This window comes from Mauremys mutica, chromosome 4, assembly GCF_020497125.1.
Source record: "Mauremys mutica isolate MM-2020 ecotype Southern chromosome 4, ASM2049712v1, whole genome shotgun sequence".
In the NCBI taxonomy this organism is placed as follows: Eukaryota; Metazoa; Chordata; order Testudines; family Geoemydidae; genus Mauremys; species Mauremys mutica.
This window is the reverse complement of record NC_059075.1, coordinates 61,619,608-61,639,610: the sequence shown is the minus strand read 5'-3', so window position 1 is coordinate 61,639,610 and position 20,003 is coordinate 61,619,608. Positions and strand designations below refer to the sequence as shown.

General features: G+C 46.5%; 1 protein-coding gene across 1 annotated transcript in view; it reads right to left on the bottom strand.

Annotated features, from left to right (window-relative positions):
* The window catches only part of ITPKA (inositol-trisphosphate 3-kinase A), a 58,914-nt gene extending 39,560 nt beyond the window's left edge, over positions 1 to 19,354 (bottom strand). The window contains exon 1 of the mRNA XM_045012173.1: positions 18,785 to 19,354. Within this exon, the coding sequence (XP_044868108.1) occupies positions 18,785 to 19,279 (495 nt within the window). The 5' untranslated portion in view covers positions 19,280 to 19,354. The remainder of the gene's footprint in view (positions 1 to 18,784) is intronic.
* Positions 19,355 to 20,003: the final 649 nt, after the last annotated feature.

The window sequence follows — 20,003 nt, the reverse complement described above, 5'->3', positions numbered from 1 at the left end:
GACGTACCCTTAGGCACTTGGATTCATAGACTGTTGAAGTGATAATCTCACTTTTAACAGCAGTAGCTTCTTCTGTCAGCATAGAAAGAATATTTTCTTCCTTTGAACTAATTCATTCCAAATTGAGAAATCGTTTGGAACCTGAAAAAGCAGGAAAACTTGTTTTTCTTTTCCAGATTATGATCAAACAGGAAAATGAAGGTGAAGATGGCTGAGTTAGCTGCAAAAGCCAATATTTTAAGTTTCTCATGTTGACCTGGCTGACATAGTCGATTTAATTTTTTGTTTTTTAAAAATATTTTAAACACAATTTTAACAAAAACAAACCTGATTTTAAAAATGTTTAACTAAATTCAAAAAATTCAGATGCTTGTTTTGTTAAAATATTGTATGTTTGCTGTGGAAGAAAAAAAATCCAGAATACGTAACGTTGTTTTAGTTAAATAAAACAATTTAAATGTCTGCCTGGTGATCTTCTCCTAATAGAGCATGGCAAGAAAATCCTCCAAATATTAATGATTAGCCTGTTGAATTGGAGATAGTTCACCTCCCAATGACTTCATAAATATCTGCTTCAATTACCTTTGGTAAATGAAATAGCCAAACAATCATTCATTTTCTGATATAGCTGTAAAACCTGAAAAGTTTTCAAAATAAATCACGTTAACAATGTAGAGTGTGTACCTTCTAAAAATGAAACCTACATCTCTGAGTTGTGAAGATTATGTATTGAGGTTATAACAACCAACAAGAATTCACTTTTATGTAGAAATCCATGATTAAATCGAGTCTTCCTGACTAGTGATTTAAATCAATTTGATTTAAATCAAATCCACCCTGATTAAAAAGAGATTTATATTACTTACTCATACAGTAAGTTTTGGTTTTATATCAAAGCCAGGCAAGCAAGTCTGCTAACTCCAGTCAGGAGCTGGGCTTCATGGCTTGAGCATCACAAAGAGCAGAACAAACAGAACTGAACGAGTACAGAGAATTACAGAAGACAGCAGTTCTTCCAGGTCAGCAAGAAAGGGTGCATATAGACCAGGCCTGAGTGTCTGTGTATAGCTGCAGACCTGATCCGGAAGTCTGTCAGCAACACACCAGTCACACTCTGGCTTCCACCAACCTAGGTTACTGCTTGCAGAGTGACCCCAACACATTCCCAGTCCTGGTTTTTCCCAAAAACACTGTCCAGCCCTCTCCTGCACAGTCCAGATATTAAGATTCATTGCCCCTGTAAGGAGTCAATATTCAACAGTTTGTTACTTTAACTAGAGCTACGCAAAAATTCAGTTTAAACAGCACTGGATTGGTTTAGATTAAAGGTAAAACAAGTTTATTAACAAAAGAAGATTAAGTGAATTCAAGTATGAGAAAGTTAGAAACCATTACAAGAAATAAAAGCGAAAATATGCATCCAAAAGTATAAAACTTAATCAAACAAGTTTTCGTTCAAGCTTTCTTTAAGTTGGCCTTTCGCACCCACAGTCTTCCAGGAAGATGGTGACTGACCCTCTCCTTGGTCAGGATCTCTCCCAAAGGCCCAAAGATGCTGGTCTCTTTGTCTTCTTAGATGAAAGAGAGCACTTAGGGTTCTCTGCCCTTCCCCCCCCCTTTTTTTAATATATATATATATAATATATATATATATATAATCTAGGAACCCCTGAAGTGGATTCTTCTCAGGGTTACTCTTCAACGCCAAGTTTATTCAAGCAGTAAAGAAGGTGACATGGAGTCTGCTGGTGAAGGAGGCTCCATGCTCTCTCTCCTCACCTGTGTTTGCTGAAATGCAAATTTGCTTTCTCTCCTGCTATATCCTCCTCCTGCTGTCTTGTGGACCATATTTACTACTTATACGTAAACTGAGGTAAACGCACATTCTTTTGTTTAGGATAGACATGTTTAACAACTTTTGCCTAGGCAGGACTGTGTGGATTTGAACATGTGCTAAGATCATCATACGGGGGATTTCATACCTTTGCATATAGTGTTGCTACATACATTTCATCATGATGTTACTGGCCAGTGAGTTACCAGCATTCAAATGATATCTCAACAAGGCGTATTTTGTATAAAGATTATTACAATGGTGCATAGGATGTCAATACAGCAGAGCTTTTGCTCATATACCCCCAAGGCAGTGTTGGGTCTGTTAGTGAAACAGAATAGGAAATATACAGGATAGAAGGATTCCCCTCTTGCCCCAGGACCACTATGCTCAGGGCTATGTTCTGTTAATGGACTAGCATAGGAAAGAGAAGCTGAATTCCTCTCCTAGCCCCGGCAAATCAGGGATTATTTAAAATGTTCCCTTCCAGACAATAGCCTTGATGCAAGGGGTTAATTCAGACCTGACGTAAGTGGCTGTGAGTCAGCTGAAGTCAAAGAAATCACACCTGCTTGCATCAGACTTGAAATTGACCCAGAGTGTCTGGGTTTCCGAGATATGGTGGATGTGTATGCTGCTCTTTGTGTGTTGCGATGAGTAGTACTTTCTCTGCCCTCTAGGTAAACAAAGGGTTTTACCATCAAGATCCTGGGGATCCCTCACCTTTTACAAACACAAATGTCAATTGCAAATTATTAAGAAAATCTGTTTACCCTGCTAAGAAAGTAAACACATGTAGCTTACACGTGGTTACTACCTGTCATTCTGTACCTCACCCTTGCAATAAAATAGACAGACACAAAAACGCGCTTTACTACCATGGGCTCCCAGCAGCAGAACTGCAAGCCAAACTTAGTCTGCCTTGCAGTACCATACAATCTAGTTGACTAAAAATTTGGAACGAGCAGCAGCCTCCATGCCAGACTGGAAACAGACAGCAGAATCCAGCAGTGACCAACAACAGTACTCCAAAGCACAGCAGCTGAGGATAGGAAAAGTAAGGCCACATATAAAATGTCACCACAGATGGATTATGGTTCATGGTGCATGCAGGGAATGAGCAGTTCACCCAGGCTACTTCGCAAGCCAAGATTGAATTTGCTGCCCTGTCTCTATCATTTTTCTTACTTAGTGCAACATACAAAGAAAATAATTTGCTTGACTTCATTCATTCCATGCCATCCCACCCCCTACCCATCCCACCCCCTGGTTCCTCTCAGACAGAATTGCTAAATCTGGCCTCACAATTTGAGGGCTTAAAGCAAGATTGGGAACACAGTGCTTAAATATTTCTGTGATAAGTGGGGAATAAATTCTAGACAGACAGAGGCTGAAGGAAGAGTCAGGGAGAAAGAAGAGAAATTAGATCAAGAATTACTTCCCACTCCAGTCCGCCTGCCAGACTGGGAGAAAATGTATCATCTGACCCTACAGTGGAAGTCTGGGACCAGGTGGGACTTAGCAAGCCAGTGAAGGATCACTGGGATCCTAAAAGTATGTGGTTTTCGCCAGTCTCTGGTCCCCTGGTTGGAGGGGGAACATCAGGCCTTGACCCTTTGGTCCTGCCACGATTCTTGTGGAATCAAGTCATGAGTTGCTGAGACTGGCATAGGCCCCTAAAGCACAGGGCCCCAAGCAGTCATTTGCATTGCTTATGCCTAAAATCCACCCTGATAGGCTGGAGAGATCCTCACAGACAGGCTCTCTGAAAGCATTTATAAAAGGTTTTATTATCTTGTCTGCAGAGTCCTGCTGGGGATATCCCAGCACCTGGGATAACAGCCAGGAGAGGACACAAGGGTGCCAGCGATTTCCTCCTCCAGGGTCCTCTCCTGCAGGTTTTACCACAGGAAGGGATGATCTGGCCTTAAGCAAGGACTACAAGGAGTAATTTTATTAATCTGTTTGGATTTGTACAAAGAAGGTAAAAGAGGTGTTTATGCTTGGACTTCAGGTACCCTTACCAAATAGCGAACAACCAAAGTGGATCAATTACAAATCCACCATACCTGATGCCCAGCATTGTATTAAGCTGACGATTGGGGAGGTTGCCTCCTTTCTGCAGATTAAAGTCTCCTCTGAATAGAGCTGACCCACTGTGGAACCAGTATCTGTTTCCTTCCAGGACTTGTGTGGCTTGAAAAAGCAGGGAGTCAGAATCATGCTGGATCAGGAGCCCCTGGTAGGCAATGCTTATCATGAATACATTTACCCCACCCAAGGCCCATGAATGATAGGATTTCTATTAGCAAACAGCCAATTTGCATGCACAGATGCTGTTTGCTCACCCAAATTCTGTCCTTTCCGTCTTCATCTGATACATGAGTGCACAGCTGTGGGGACAAATTCTGAGGCCATTTGTCAATATTTACCCTTTCACCATCACAGTATCGAACATGCATAAAGCCAGATCATCCCTGGCCCTTGGATGGATGCAGTGAGGAAGACACAAGGAACCTTCCTGCCCCTACATGTCTTATTCACATGGGGACTGCACCCTGTGTCCCCCCTCCTCCAAGGAGTGCTGACACCCCAAAAGGGTAGGAGCAAGAAAGTGGTAAGGCCATGCCAATTTCCCCAGGAACCGGCCCAGGAAGCTGTCTGACTGTCTTAGGAGCAGGGTGCACCATCCAAAAGCAGGGGGAGTCAACAGGCAGACCATGGGCCAAATCTGAACTGCCAGATGCTTTTGAATGGATCTCAAAATCTTATTTACTTTTTTTCCCTCTGGAATCTGGACCTTGACCAAGAAATTTGGACCTTGACAAAAAAAAAATATATATATATATAATTGACTACCTCTGATCCAAAAGGATGCACTGGGGAATGGCTGTGCCTCTTTGAGCCCCCTGTGAGCCTCTTTGAGTTCCAGGCCCCCTTTTTAGAGCTGTGCTCAAGTGACTAACCTTGGAATCCCCATAAACTTTGGAACCTGCTTACTTTACTGATGGCCATTGCTGTTGAAGGTCAGTCAGAACATCCAGGGGACATTGGCATCTATTTGAAATGTGAAAGTGTATCAAAGGTTTTTTTGTGAGTGGGATAAAGCAGGATGTGCACCTGGCTTTAGCTTTATGTTGCATTTGAGCTTCTGACTGATCTCTGCATCTAAATCAAATATGGGCAAACTATGGCCTGGGGGCCACATCCGGCCCTTCAGATGTTTTAATCTGGCCCTTGAGCTCCTGTCGGGGAGCGGGGTCCGGTGCTTGCCCCACTCCACGCATGCCATGGCTCCGCACGGCTCCTGGAAGCAGCAGCATGTCACCTTCTGGCTCCTATGCCTAGGGGCAGCCAGCGGGCTCCACACGCTGCTCCCACCCCAAGCGCCATCCACGCAGTTCCCATTGGCTGGCATTCATGAGCCGGAGGGGGGACATGCCACTGCTTCCAGGAGCTGCTTGAGGTAAGCACCACCCAGAGTTTGCACCCCAACCCCCTCCAATGCCGCAACCCCCTGACCAGCCCTGATCCTGCACCTTGAACGCCTCATTTCTGGCCCCACCCCAGAGCCACACCCCCAGTCAGAGCCCTCACCCCTCCCGCACCCCAACCCCCAATTTCATTGAGCATTCATGGCCCGCCATACAATTTCTATACCCAGATGTGTCCCTCAGGCAAAAAAGTTTGCCCACTTCGATCTAAATGAATAATGCTACTAGTAACACTGAACACATAACACAGGGATTTATATCTTTCCTAGGGTTTGGAAGAAGTGCCAGAAATGTGGATCCAGATCTGAACTGCCCCAAAGTTTGAGATCTCAGTCCAGGAGTTGTGTCCCTGACCATCTTGGCTCATCACCACACAGTTTACTGTGTGACTTGCCCAAGGCCACAGAGTTAGTCAATGTAAGCCTTTATTAAAGAGCTTTCCTTAATTAAAATCAGGGCGGGGTGGGGGGGGGGAAGAGAATATTTCTTTTTATACCTTTGTAGTTGGACCTCCTCTTTTTATTCAGTACTTTTTCTTAATCAGGCATAATTCTGTTAATCCCTATACTTTGTACTGGGAATACTGCAAATGGAGCCTGATCTAACCCCCACTAACAGCAATGGGAGTCTTTCAATTGACTTCACTGGGAACTGGATTGAGCCAATACTCAGGACACAATAGCAGCTTGCAAGCAGCATATTTGAAGATTTTTATAGTGACCACTCTAGGCAAAGCAATTAGTCTTCAACATGCACTTCAACTTTCCCACAACATGGGAAAGGCAAGTTCTAGGTTTTACAACTGGAAAAGAACATAAATTTGATTAAAGGAAGAGTAAGCTGAACAGAAATAAACACATTTTAGTCTAAGTAACTAAAATGCTAGCCAAACCAACCTTCAAATTTCATACTTTTAAAATAAAAGAGTCTCAGTTCTCAAAATAAGACCAGAAAATTTCAGCTTGAAACAACCTTATATTTTCTTTAAATGTATGTTTGAAAATAGAGGTCCCTACCCACCTCAACTAAAATAATGTCTCCTATATAAACACCCCAAAACTTTAATAACTAAAAAGAGTCCTCAAGAGCAAAAATGTCATAAGAAAAACAGAAATAACTTTAAATCTATTGCCATTTTCTCTCTGATTTTTGTTTGTTTCATTTTCAGTCACATCTGAAGTGAAGAGGAAGAAGAAGAAGAAAGGACAATCTCCAGTAATAATGCCTCACCTGTCTATATAGCCTATCATATAAGGATCAGCAAAGCACTCTACATTCATTAAGTTCACAGCATCTCTGTGATTTAAAGATCATATCCATTTTACGGAGATTATGGACCTGAGGCATACACTGAGTCAGTTTCAGAGTTGGGGAAAGAACCTAGGAGTCCTGAGACTCCCAGTGTTCTGGCCTGACCACTGGACATTCCAAATGTAGAGGATGCTGAGTATATTCTAGCCAGCTGTCTATTTTATTATAGGCAGGGCTGGTAGTTATCAAAGCTGTCCCTGATAATCCTAAAGATCTTTCAGATTTGCTGGATCCAGGTCATTGAGTGCCTTGAAAATGAGGACTGAGACCTTGACCCAGTGTGCTGTGGGAAGCCAGCATGGAGAGTGGAGGACAGGTTTGACGTGTTTGCAGTAGCCCTTGTTGCTGAGAAACTCGCTGCAGCATTCTGTACTACCTGGAGTTTCCTAAGGGCTGATGGCTTCACACCCAGGTGTATTTACATTGCTGTAGGCCAGACAGGAGGTGACGAAGACATGTATAACTCAGACCAGGTCATCATCCACCAAAGCAGGACAGGGTGTCCTAACCCTCAAGAGATGGTAGAAAGCATTACTTACAGATGCTACTATGTGAGCACTTAGCACCAGAGAGGAACTCAGAAGCATTCCGAAACTATGGATTCTATTGCCCTTCCACCAAAGGAGACTGCACCGTGGCTGTAAATGCTTCAAAGTGCTTTGCTTACCAGCATCACCTCAGTCTTACTCAGGTGCAGCTTCAACTAGTTGTTATTCATCAGAGAACTGATCTGATCCAAGCACTGAATCTTGGTGGTAGGAGTAAGGTTGCAGGAAGTGAAGGATATGTAGAGAAGTGTGTTATCTGTCTGTTGCTGACATCTGAGTCCATGTCATCTGACCAGTTCCTCTAGTGGCTACATGTAGATGTTGAAAAGGACAGAAGAGAGAATTGATCCTTGTGGGACTAATGCAAGCAAGGGGTCTAGTGGTGGAGGTGCAGCTTCCCATCACCACTGCTGGGTATGTCCTTCCAGAAGAATGTAAACAATTTTAGTGCATTCCCCTGGATCCCTGCCACCTCTCTCAGGTGAGACAGTGGTATCTCATCCTCAGTGTTGAATGCTGCACAGAGATCCAGGAGGATGAAAATGGATCTCTATCCACCACTCACTGACAGCAGGAGTTCATCAATCAGTGCTACTAAAGCACTTTCTGTCCCCTATCATGGCCTGAATCCAGACTCTGCCAGGTTGCCAGTGTTAGCTTCAGTTAGATTAGCTTTGCAGTTGGCCTTCAGCTAGCTTCTCTATAAGCCTGCTCAGGAATAGGTTTGATACCATGAGGTAGTTGGCTAGAACTGATGTATCCAGGATGGGTTTCTTCAGTGTTGGATGTTATCAGGGTTCCTTCCCCACTCTGAACTTTAGGGTACAGATGTGGGGACCCACATGAAAGACCCCCAAGCTTATTTACCAGTGTAGGTTAACAGTAAGATGCCACCACCAAGCGTGTTCCAAATCTCAGGGGAGAGCCACTTGGAACTCTGCCTTCCCCCAAATATTTTCCAAGTCCCTAACCCCACCCCCTTTCCTGGGCAGATTTGAGACTAATCCCCCCCCCCCCCCCCAAGTCCTTACACCCCTTTTCCTGGGTAGGCTTGAGAGTATACCCTCACCAATTAGTCCTGGTGAACACAGATCCAAAACCCTTGGATCTTAAAACAATTAAAAATTAATCAGGTTTTTAAAAGAAGGATTTTTATTAAAAGAAAAGGTAAACTTCATCTCTGTAAAATCAGGATGGAAATAACTTTACAGGGTAATCAGATTCAAAGAGCCCAGAGGAACCGCCTCTAGCCTTAGTTTCAAAGTTACAGCAAAACAGGGATAAACCTCCCTCTAGCAAAGGAACATTTACAAGTTGAGAAAACAAAGATAAAACTAACGCGCCTTGCCTGGCTGTTACTTACAGGTTTGAAATATGAGAGACTTGTGCAGAAAGATTTGGAGAACATGGATTGATGTCTGGTCCCTCTTAGTCCCAAGAGCAAACACCATCAAAACAAAGAGCACAAACAAAAGCCTTCTCCCCATCCTCCCCCAAGATTTGAAAGTATCTTGTCCCCTTATTGGTGCTTTGAGTCAGGTGTCAGCCAGGTTACTTGAGCTTCTTAACCCTTTACAGGTAAAAGGATTTTGGTGCCTCTGGCCAGGAGGAATTTTATAGAACTGTATACAGGAGGGTTGTTACCCTCCCCTTTATAGTTATGACAGACTTAAGAAGGGAAGATTCTGCCCTTACTGTACTATTCCGTTTACTGTGCAAAAAGAAGCTGCTGTTTTATCCCAATAGCATTCCCCATTAGTGACAGGACAAATCAGTTTTACATAGGAAGCGATATACAAACCGAGTGAATAAATTACTAGAAAGTTACTGGATGGGTAGCTAGCCCAAAGTCTTCACTATGTTGTTCCTACTGCTCGTAGATAAATGCAAGGTGAAAGGATGAGGACTCCTGCTCATCAAAAGTTCTCCCGCTCCCGAAATGTGTTACTATATGAACATGCAGTACCTTTCTGTCTGCTGTGCACCTGTTAGAAGGGACACTGTTGATAGGATAAGGGTAAAAAGGGCTGTTCACAAATAACTGAAATCAAAATCTACCCTACCTGAGCTCCACCATGTAACAGGCTGACAGGTTGGTTCATTCTGTCTCTGCGAAATCATGTGTGATCCCTGGTTATTACACATGTCACTAATTTCAAAAGCACCAAGGTCACCAAGTTGGGCCCTAGCTTACTTTCATGGTGTGACAGATTCAGAGTCCTAAGAGCTGGGTCAGCACTCTGACCACTGTAGCCTCTACTGGTTTCCCCAGCAATGGCTGACCAAGGAAATAGGGAGGAATTAGCTAATCAGATGGGGAAGATGGACCAGTTAGTTCCTTAACTCACCCATCAGCTGACTAGCTTGATAAAAGGCGGAAAGGAAGCCTCCCTTTTCCCTCCTAAGGGCAGAGCTAGCTGTGCCAAGCTGAAGCAGATCCCAAGCAAGGAAGATCTCTTTCTCCCTGGGCCCTGATGAACAGGGGCTGACAGTAATACGGTTGTAAGTATTGCACTGTGCAGTTGTTGGAGGAGGGAACTTGAATAAGTTATATGGAGTGGACACTAAAAGAAAGAGTCTGGGTGGTTTCTGCAGTGATGGGGAGGGTTGGAGAGGAAGATACATTCTTAATATTTAAGAGGGTAGCCATGGGAGCTGGATAGGGAAGGGAAACATGGGCCCTCCCGTGGCACGCAATCTCGACTAGGAAGCTCAAACAGATTACACATCCCTGAGCAAGGAACAGGCCTGGGACTATGACTGTCATGAAGGCTGCTGTTTTAGGTCAGATGGAACTCTGCACCAAATAACGTACCAGCAGAAATATTTGGCCACTAGATGGGCTGAAGGGGTATGGCCCAGGACATAAGCAGAAAAGCTAACAGACTCGGCTACCCACTGACTAGGGCCAGATATTTCACCTGTAGAGGAAATTATGGACCTGGTGATACTAGAACAATCTCTCCATAGCCTCCCTGAGAATACTAGAGTCTGGGTGAGGAAGCACCAGCCCAGCACCCTGGAGGCTCCAATTAAACTCTCTGAAGAGTTCCTAGAAGCTGACTTTCCCAGAAGAGAGGTCCAGGGGCCCAGAGCCAGGGAGAAGGGGTAGCAAATTGAAAAGCCCCAAGAAGAAAAAGGAGGAGGCGAAAGAAATTATTTCAGGGAATAGCATGCTATCCATGTGGAAGGCCAGGATATATAAAAGAGGACTGCTCCAAAATGGAATCAGGGTTTGCACAATTCTGTGGACGGACTGGGACTCTCAAGGGCAGGGTTAAAAAGGAAAATGTCTAATTTCCCTATGAAGGTGGAAAGAAGGCATCTAAGAAGGGGATCATGGATGCTGGCTCAGGATGTTCATTGATCTGGGAGGTTGGGGGGGACTTAATGAAGGTCCACCGGAGGCTCCCAGGGGAGAAGGCAGAGCCATAACGCATTCATGGGGAGAGGAAACTCTGCCCAATGGCAGATAAGGTCGTAAGTATCAGAACTGTTGTATGGTACAGGCATTGGTGGAGGGGACTTGAATAAGCTACTTGGAACAGACATTAAAAGAAGAGTCTGAGCAATTTCTGCAGTGATCAAGGACGGGGGAGATGCACACTCCATTACACATGGGAAACAAACTCCAAAGGGACTGACTCTTATCTAAGGGAGACGTAGACATGGATATGGAAGACTGGATCCATGAAGGCACTAGGGTGACCAGATGTCCCAATTTTATAGGGACAGTCCCGATTTTTGGGTCTTTTTCTTATATAGACTCCTATTCCCCCCCCCACCCTCTGTCCCGATTTTTCCTATTCCCCCCACCACCACCACCCTCTGTCCCGATTTTTCACATTTGCTGTCTGGTCACCCTAGAAGGCACTCAGGTCCCAGTTTTGGCTCCACTGTGAGCCATAATGCTCTCACCAAACCCTGCAGGCACCTAAACTCACTCAGCACTGAGGTTTTCCAGGCAAAAGTTCCCACCTCTGGACATGCATACTGCTGCCTCCCCTGAGGCATTCAGATGCCTATTTCCTGCCTAAGCCCCAGACCAATTCACAAACCAGGGAAAGGCAGCCATCTGGCCACCTAATTCACTTAAGCAGCCTGATCCTGTAGACATGTGCAGAGGCAGCCTACCAGCTCACATCACATTCAAACACCATAAATAGTGGTGGTGCCTGCCTTATAACTCTTAACCCATTGTTTACAGCACACATCTAGGATGAGAGAGACTCAGGTTCAATTCCCCTCTCTCTGCTAAAGATCTGAATAGGGGGTCTTCTTAGGAGGATGCTCTAATCACTGAGCTATGGAATATGTGGGGCTTCCTCTCTCTCTCCTGTTGAAGCTGTTCCATTGTGACTAAATAATAGAGAGATTGGAGCAGCAGGACTGAACCCAGGGTGTCTTGCATCCCAGGCAGGTGTCCTAACCACTGGGCCAGAGTGTCATTCTCTCTCTGTGGCCCCATGGCTAAATCTGAATTACTGGAAGATTAAATGACTTGCTCAAGGTCACAGAGTGATCCAGTGACAGAACCAAGAATAGACCTAGGAGTTCCTGGCTCCCAATCCATTGCTCTAACCTCTAGACCAGGGGTGGGCAAACTTTTTGGGGCGAGGGCCACATCTGGGTGAGGAAATTGTATGCAGGGCCGGGGCAGGGCGGGTGGAGTGCGGGATGTGGAGGAAGGGGCTCAGGACAAGGGATTGGGGCAGAGAAGGGGTGCAGAGTGTAAGAGGGGGCTCAGGGAAGGGGGTTGGGGTACAGGAGGGGTGCGGAGTGCAGGATGGGGCTCAGGGCAGGGAGTTGGGGTGCACGGGGTGCAGGGTGCAGCAGGGAGCTCAGGGCAGGTGGTTGGAATGCACAGGAGTGCAGAAAGGGGCTCAGGGCAGGGAGTTGGGTGCAGGAGGGGTGCGAGGTACAGGCAGAGGGCTTCGGGCAGGAAGTTGGGGGGCGGGAGGCAGGAGGGGTTTGAGCTCCAGCCCGGTGCCGCTTACCTAAAGTGGCTCCGGGGTGGCAGTGGCGCACACCAGGGCCAGGACAGGCTCCCTGCATGCCTGCCCTGTCCCCATGCCACTCCAGGAAGTGCTGCGTCCCCTGGGGGGGGGGGGGGCGGGGGCTCTGCGTGCGCACATGGAGCCCTTTGCCTCCCGGCCCGGGGGCTGCTTCTGAGAGCAGCGCCGGGCCCGCAGCACCACCAGGGGTAATCCCGCGGGCCGGATCCAAAGCCCTGAAGGGCCAGATCCGGCCCGTGGGCCATAGTTTGCCCATCCCTGCTCTAGACAGTACTCCTTTTAGTTATAGGTATTGCATGGCATCACATGAGTATTCTCCACCTCCACTGTTAACCAACCCCAACCCATAAGAGATCTACCCAGAGGCTTTTTTTAAAAACTGACCCCTCCTTAAACATTGATACATCTCCTGATGATACAGACTTGTTTTCCTCTCCATGCTCCAGATACACCACACCTTGCAAACAGGTTTCAACGGCATTATGAAAGCACAAGGAAGAAAACACAACCTTTCCATGAACAGTTATGCAACAGTGCTGCATCTGCTCCTCCCAGGTCATCCTGCGGGGCCAGGCAGGAACTGTGCCCTTTTAAATATTTAAAATAAAAACCATAACGGGAGACTGAATGGCTCAGAAGACTAATGATGGGGTAAAGGGTCTCTTAATTCCTAAGTCATAACTTCAAATCCACCCCAGCTCAGACATAACTAAAGGCTAATGGAACTGATGGGTATTTAGTAGACTATCAGAAATTAGTTACTGGGTCTTAGTTCACTTCCTACTAGACAAATGTCCTCATTAAAAGTCAGAGGCCACAAATTAAGAATATAAAAGCAACCATACTGGGTTGCACCAACAGTCCATCTAGCTGAGTATTCTGTTTTCACAGTGGCCAACACCAGGTGCTTCAGAGGGAATGAACAGAACAGGCAATCAACAAGTGATCCATCCCTTGTCATCCACTCCCAGGTTCTGGCAGTCAGAGGTTAGAGACATCTAGAGCATGGGGTGGTGTCCATGACCATCTTGGCTAACAGCCATCGATGGAGCTGTCCTCCATGAACATATCTAATTCTTGGAACCATTCAGCACTCGTACTGTTGGCATGTCGGTACAGGTGGCACCATTTAAGTGTGCTGTGAAAAGGGAAATACCCTCATGTTAAAAGACCCAACTCTGGGTTGAAGCACATTAAAAGGGTGATGGGAGAAAGCTTGCACTGCTGCTGTTCACGTCACACTAAGGGCTTGTTTACACTGTCACTTTACAGTGCTGCAACTTTCTCGCTATGGGGTGTGAAAAAAAAAAAACACACCCCTGAGCCCTGCAAGTTTCAAAGCTGTAAAGTGACAGTGTAGACAGTGCACCAGTGCTGGGAGCCGTGCTCCCAGTGGTGGTAGCTACTCCCCTCGTGGAGGTGGGTTTTTTAGAGCACTGGGAGAGAGGTCTCCCGGCGCCATGTCACAAGCCACGTTAAAGCGTTGTTGCTAGTGAAGACATGCCCTTAGACTGTGGACAAAGAGGAGACTTCAGAGTACAGGGATATCACTGTCAATCCAGCATCTTTTAGAAGCATGAAGTTCACACAATGTAAAAAAATAAATAAAATAAACCCCTTAGGGGGTCCCTTCCCATCTCAGTTTAAAAATAAAAATTCTTCTCTACTGGATTAGTTTATGTAATCGGCTCCTGAGCTGAAACTGTTCATACTTTTAGTCCTTAATTATGAAACATGTTTGTCTATTTTAAGGTTTTATTAAGGATGAAAAAGGGAGAGAGAGAAAGGACCAGCCAAAACAAATATGCTATAGGTTAAATACCCTGCTACCCCCAAAAAATTTCTGAGCTACTATCACTGCAGGCAAGAATCTAATGCTTCTTTCTGGCTGTCAGCTGTTCTCATGGTTACAGTCACAGGAATATGTGTTTTTTTGTATTTGGCACATTTCTACCTAGTAAATCACATTCCTCTAACATGGTGCAACAGCCGTTATATCACATCACTTACTTGCTGAGCAACACTTTAAAGGGACACTGTCCAATATGAAGATCCTAACCTGACCAGTTTATTTTTCCTTATAGAAATGCTAGTGACTCATGACTGAGAGTGGCTTGACTGGTCTCTCAGTGGAAATTACCATTGTACATATACTTCCCCAACTGGGATCTCCTATCTCATGAAGCAAAGTGGGAATGGGGACTACAGTTTTCCATCTGAATACATGGGAAAGCAGAGACTTTTATAGCTGTCATAGGATAAGATCCAGCATGTATTTTAACAGTTGGTTATTTTAAAACCTATTGCTTAATTAACCAAAAAATATAGCTGTCATGTAGCTGTGCAGTTCCATGTATGGCATGTTATGCCAATATAATAAATTGTACACAGCTACAAAGTCTGGCTAACAGGGCAGCAGTAGAATAAGCTTCCCACACATGCTGCCCTAATCCTGACAGAGAACCTTCTCCTAGGGATCGCAAGGATAATTCTGTCTCCATAGCCCATGCGGTTCTTGGCCTCTCTTTGGAGTTTGTCAATTAATACAAAAAGTGAGGTGGTGAATTTGGGAGGTGGGAGTTGAAACTCAGACCCACCAAGTTCCACTCATGGTGGGGCCAGTAAACCTCCATCAGATGGGAACAACTTTTAATCCCTAACTGACAGTCTACAGGCAAAAAAGCCTCTGAAGCTCATTAGAGGTGCCCTGAGGCACCCAGTCCCTGGCTAAGTGCCATTACACCTTCAAGGGTGAAGCTTGTTTTCTGGAAAGGTAAGTTCAATAAATCAAGTTCTGACCTTTCTGGTGCTTACACAGGTAGAGTCTTCCCTCTGCACACACAAGCATTATCTCCCCCAGGCACTGCTCTCAATCTGCTTCAGACAAACCCTGTGGTATGTGCCCCACCCTGCTCTTAAAAGGGCAGCTCACATTAACCAAAATACCAATACTAAATATAACAAAAAATAAATATTAACATCCAAAAACTCACCTCTAACTATAAGACCTGGCAAAATAAAGTCATTTCACTTGTCATCTCAAGACCTTCCCACTAACTTACATGTATTTCACCCCATGAATCACAAGCCAGCCTTGAACCCACAACTTTGAGATACACAACACAGAATCCTGCTGTTAGCGGAATGGGGGGGGAAATCATTATTTTTCTATATAAAGAACAGGCCATAAAAAGGACACAACACACACTTTGCACATATTTTCTATTTACTTACTGGTTCACAACTATTTGTGAACTAGCATTGGAGTGTTGGCTATCAGGATTCCTGGCCCTGGGAGCTGAATGTGGTCTAGTGATTAAAGAGACTAATAGGGTCATTCTGCCAGGAGCAACCTGGGATCAAAAAGCATGAATTTTAACCATCTGAACTAAAGGACAACAATGCACATTAAATTCATGTAGGCTGTAGCAGACTCAAACTGTTAGATGTGGTCCAGCCCCACTTGGTACATCTACACTGCAGCTGTGAGATGTAATTCCCAGCGCAGGAAGATGTACATGCACTAGTTCTGTTCGAGCTAGTGTACTAAAAATAGCAGTGTAGTGAGCAGCATGGGGTAGCTGCCCAAATATGTACCTAGTATTTCCAACTGGATTGTACTCAGGCTGATGGCCTGAGCCGCCACTTGTGCCACAATGTTACTTTTTGCAAACTAGCATGTGTACAGCTCCCCGAGCTACGAATTACACCTCTCAGCTGCAGTGCAGACATAGCCACTGTTTTAGGATCGGTTAGACAGACACAGAATTTGGCCCACTTCACCTGAAACACAGTGTGGAAAAGCTGATAAGCCTTAGGTCTGTCAAAATAGAGTCCAGGATTCTATTTTTAGCTTTGCCTACAAAGAGTTGTCCAGGCTCACACTTACCTGTAAAATGGGTTGTCTCCCCTAATATAGGAGTAATGAGGCATTGGTTAATGAGGAGTGCAAAGAAGTACTAAACCCAATCATAAGAAGAGCTTGGATTAGAATGAATGGGCTCTTGGGTAAGTAGCTCAATATCCCTTTCCCTAAGCTACAGGCTCTTGCATGTGGGTAGGGTCTCTCTCATCAAAAATGTGTGACTTTTGACCTGTTCTGCAGGAATGCATGACACTTGGCAGGTCTGCAAAAACATTTTAAAGAAACAGAACATCTTAATACTTGAAAAGTCCCGGATTTCCCATGCACTCGAATGGATGCTGTCTCTCTCCATCCTACCGTAGCTCAAAACATTTAAGATGGCTGCTTTCTATTTGTTTAAACACTTCCCCCCCATTAGTTAGTATTCTTTAATTATTTACATTTATTTGTAATTCGATGTAATGCTTTCTCTGAACTCTGTCTAGATTTAAATAGTGCTAACAAACTTAACAGGATTTTAAATGGGTAACACAGCTTACATCCAAAACATACACTTATGTACCACGTTTTAAAATGTAGTATACAGGGTAGTAAGCTGTTCTGACTAATGATTTAGGGCCTGATACTGCACACACTGAAGTCAATGAGAGGTTTACCACTGACCTCAGTCGTGCCGGACCTGGACCAAATTGCATCCAACAGGACACCTGGCTTGGACGATAGTTTTGCTTCAGATTATTCTCAGGAGACAAGTTAGCCTGGGGCCAGCATGGATGGCATCAGGTTCTTTGCATTGATAAAGTGCTATTAACCACGCATCCAGCCCACAGCTCTCAATGATGGGTGTTCCAAGCTAACAGTGTTCCATCATCATACCCACTCACCACCTGCAATAGCAGACAGGAATGAACTAGATGATCCCATCCCCACCCTGTCTTTAATTTCTATTATTCTGTAACTCAAAGTCAAATATCATGGGCTACGGTAATTATAAAAACAACATTAAAGCCATATTGCTGTAGTAATAATAGTTTGCCCTTCTACAGGGGATTCCATCTGAGGATCATAACTTTATCAATATTAATTAATTAAGCCTTGCAAAACCCTTTACAGGATATTATCGCACATAATTGGGAAACGGAGGCACAGAAAAGTCAATTTTCCCCAAGGTGACAATGCACATCTATGGAAATAGAACCAAGGTTGCATAATTCCCTGGCCTGTACTTTAGCTACTCAACCATACTTCCTCTAATTTAATAATCCTAAAACTCTCAGGAAAATAACCCAGCTAGAAGAATTACCTACAACACTGTGTCACTTATTTTTTATCTTGTTTCACAATATACACTGTTTTTCCTGATTCAATTCACTGTCACTGGCCCTGTAGTCATAAACAACCCTATAATTATAAAACATTGGGTAGTCTCAAGAATGGTGGATGGGGGAATTTGCTAAGGAAACATTTCAGTTTCAAGGCGCCCAGAGAGTTGTTATAAACACAAAGTAAAATATGTATTTCCACAGTGAAAAACAAGCCAACTGCATGTCTTCAAAACTGCCCTTTATATGTAAGAGCAGCTGGCAAATTACATAAGGGATTTACTGGGAAGAATGTATTACTGCCAAAATGGATAAAAGCATGCATGCTAATAATTCCAAGCTCCTCCCAATTTTCTGTCAAGATCACAGCACGAAGTAGCTCAAAAATTGACAACCAGAGACTCCCGGAGTGGGAGAGGCAGAAATACCTGCTTGTAAATGCCTGGAAAAAATGTTATTTTTAAAATCCAAAAAGAGAGCCTGAAAAATGCCTGTGATCAAAAAATGCCAAAACAATTTTTAAAAAAATCGTAATAGGTCGATGGCAATTTCATAGCAAGAGAAACAGTACCAGCACTTGGCTGGGTTTCAAGAGCCTCAGGTCCCCAGCAATGTAACAGAGAATCATGTAGAATTATCACTGATCAGCATGGTGGATTTTTCAGTTTATGTGATTGGGTAAGGGGAAATAGTTTCCTTTTAGTTATGTCACTGAAACCTTGCTTAAAATACCAGACTGGTGAGCACTCAATGACCCCATGCACATTCTGAGACCATGGGACTGGAAGAATAGCTTGAATTGTGTATTTCTCCACATCCACAGGCATGCTATGCTGCTGTTTGCGGTACAGCAATACAGGAACACGAGTAACTGAGGGGGAGTAACTTGAGCTCACATGAGCTGACCAGTGACTGGATGTTGTTGGAGGACTGTTATCAAGTTGGTGTTTACCACGGAGTACAGTGGAGCTGAGAGCCTGATATCGTAGGCACCTATGCAACAAAGAGCCCTTCGGCTTAGATTAGGGCAGACCTGTTTTCATTTTAACAGACTTCATTTTAAACTAACCCAGTGCCGATGAAACGTGCCAGATGGACAGCCCGGTGGAGACCCAGCCCCAGAAGTACAGCAGGGGCAGTGGAGGCCTCCCCGGCCCCAAGGTAGCCCACAACAAGGTCGTCCATCACCATGGTATCCGACCCCTGCTGCTATATCCCCAGCCCGGGCTCACAGCACTCGCTGTCCAGCGCCGCCAGGAGGCGCCGCGGCTCGCGGGCGGCATATGGACCTGCGGGCACCTGGGTGCTTCTCCCAAAGGCCCGGCCGCGGGGGCCGTGGGAAGCAGCGGGCCGTCCAGGACTGGCCGCTCGGCTAGTCTGCCGCGGGGGGCCTACCTGGTTGGTGTCCTCCCCGTGCTCCAGGTGCACGATGCCCTGGCTTCTACCCTCCGTGTCGCTCAGCAGATCGTCCTCGGAGTCCTCGAAGACGGACGAGGAGCCCGTGGAGGACAGCGAGGAGTTGGAGAGCCGGCGGGACTGCAGCAGGTGCAGTGAGCTGCCCGTCCCCAGCCAGCCGCTCTCGGGGTCCGGCGGGGGCCCTTTGGGGCTGCCCTGCGCCTCCTCGCTCTCCTCGGGGGTGACAGTGAGCTGCGGGATGACCGGCGGCAGCAGCCCGTTTGGGGGGCGGCAGCTCCTCTTGGCCGGGTCCGGCAGCTCCCTTGCGGCAGCGGCGCAATGAGCCTCGAAGAACGAGCGCAGCTCCCCGACGCTCAGCCGCTTTCCCCTGCCCAGCTCCGGGCTGCTCTGCCGGCCCCAGCTAGAGTCCATGGTGGGGCCGGTGCGGGGCGCTTCCTGGGCACCGCTGCGGAGCCGGGGGCTGTGCGTGTGCATGGGGGGAGCGCCCGGCCGCCGCTGCACCCGGGCAAACTTCCTGCTGGCTGCGTCTGCCGCGCGGAGCCGGGGGCAGAGGAGCGCCCAGAGTCATGTCCCAGCCCGCCCGCCCGCACTCGCTCGCTCGCAGGGAGGCTCCGAGCCGGAGCCGCCTATCCTGCCTCAGCCGGGGCCGCAGCCAGGTCCATCTGGGCTGGCTCAGCCCGCCCGCCGCAGCAGCTGAGCGTAGCTGCCGGAGGGAGGAGTCAGGCCCACGCCCGCTTCTGGCTGCGGCTTGGCCCCTTCGTCTCTTTTGCTTTCAGTTTCCACGGCGCCACCCAGAGACGCCTCAGGAGAAAGCTGCGGGGGAGCCAGGCCCGCGCCGGGGTGACAGCCCGGGCCAACGCCGGCTCCGGGGCCCAGCTCCGCCGCTCGGCTTCCTCCGGGGCAGGGCGCAGAGTGCAGCCTGGCGGGCGCTGTTCACGTGGTGGCGCGCAGGGTTCCAGCCTCCATCTTCCGCGCTCCCCTGCCCCGCTGAGAAGTTCCCCGGCCCAGCCTGTGCTGTGTCCCAGGCGTTGGGTCTCTGTGGAGGGCAGCCACACGCACACCCCCGTTCTAGTCCTGGGTGGTTATCGCTCACCAGTGTGCCCCCCCCACCTGCCCACAGCCTGGGGGCAAAACCACCACCAGACACACCCTCCCATCTTCCCCTTGTTCGCTACTCCCACTGCCCGCCTGAAGCCAG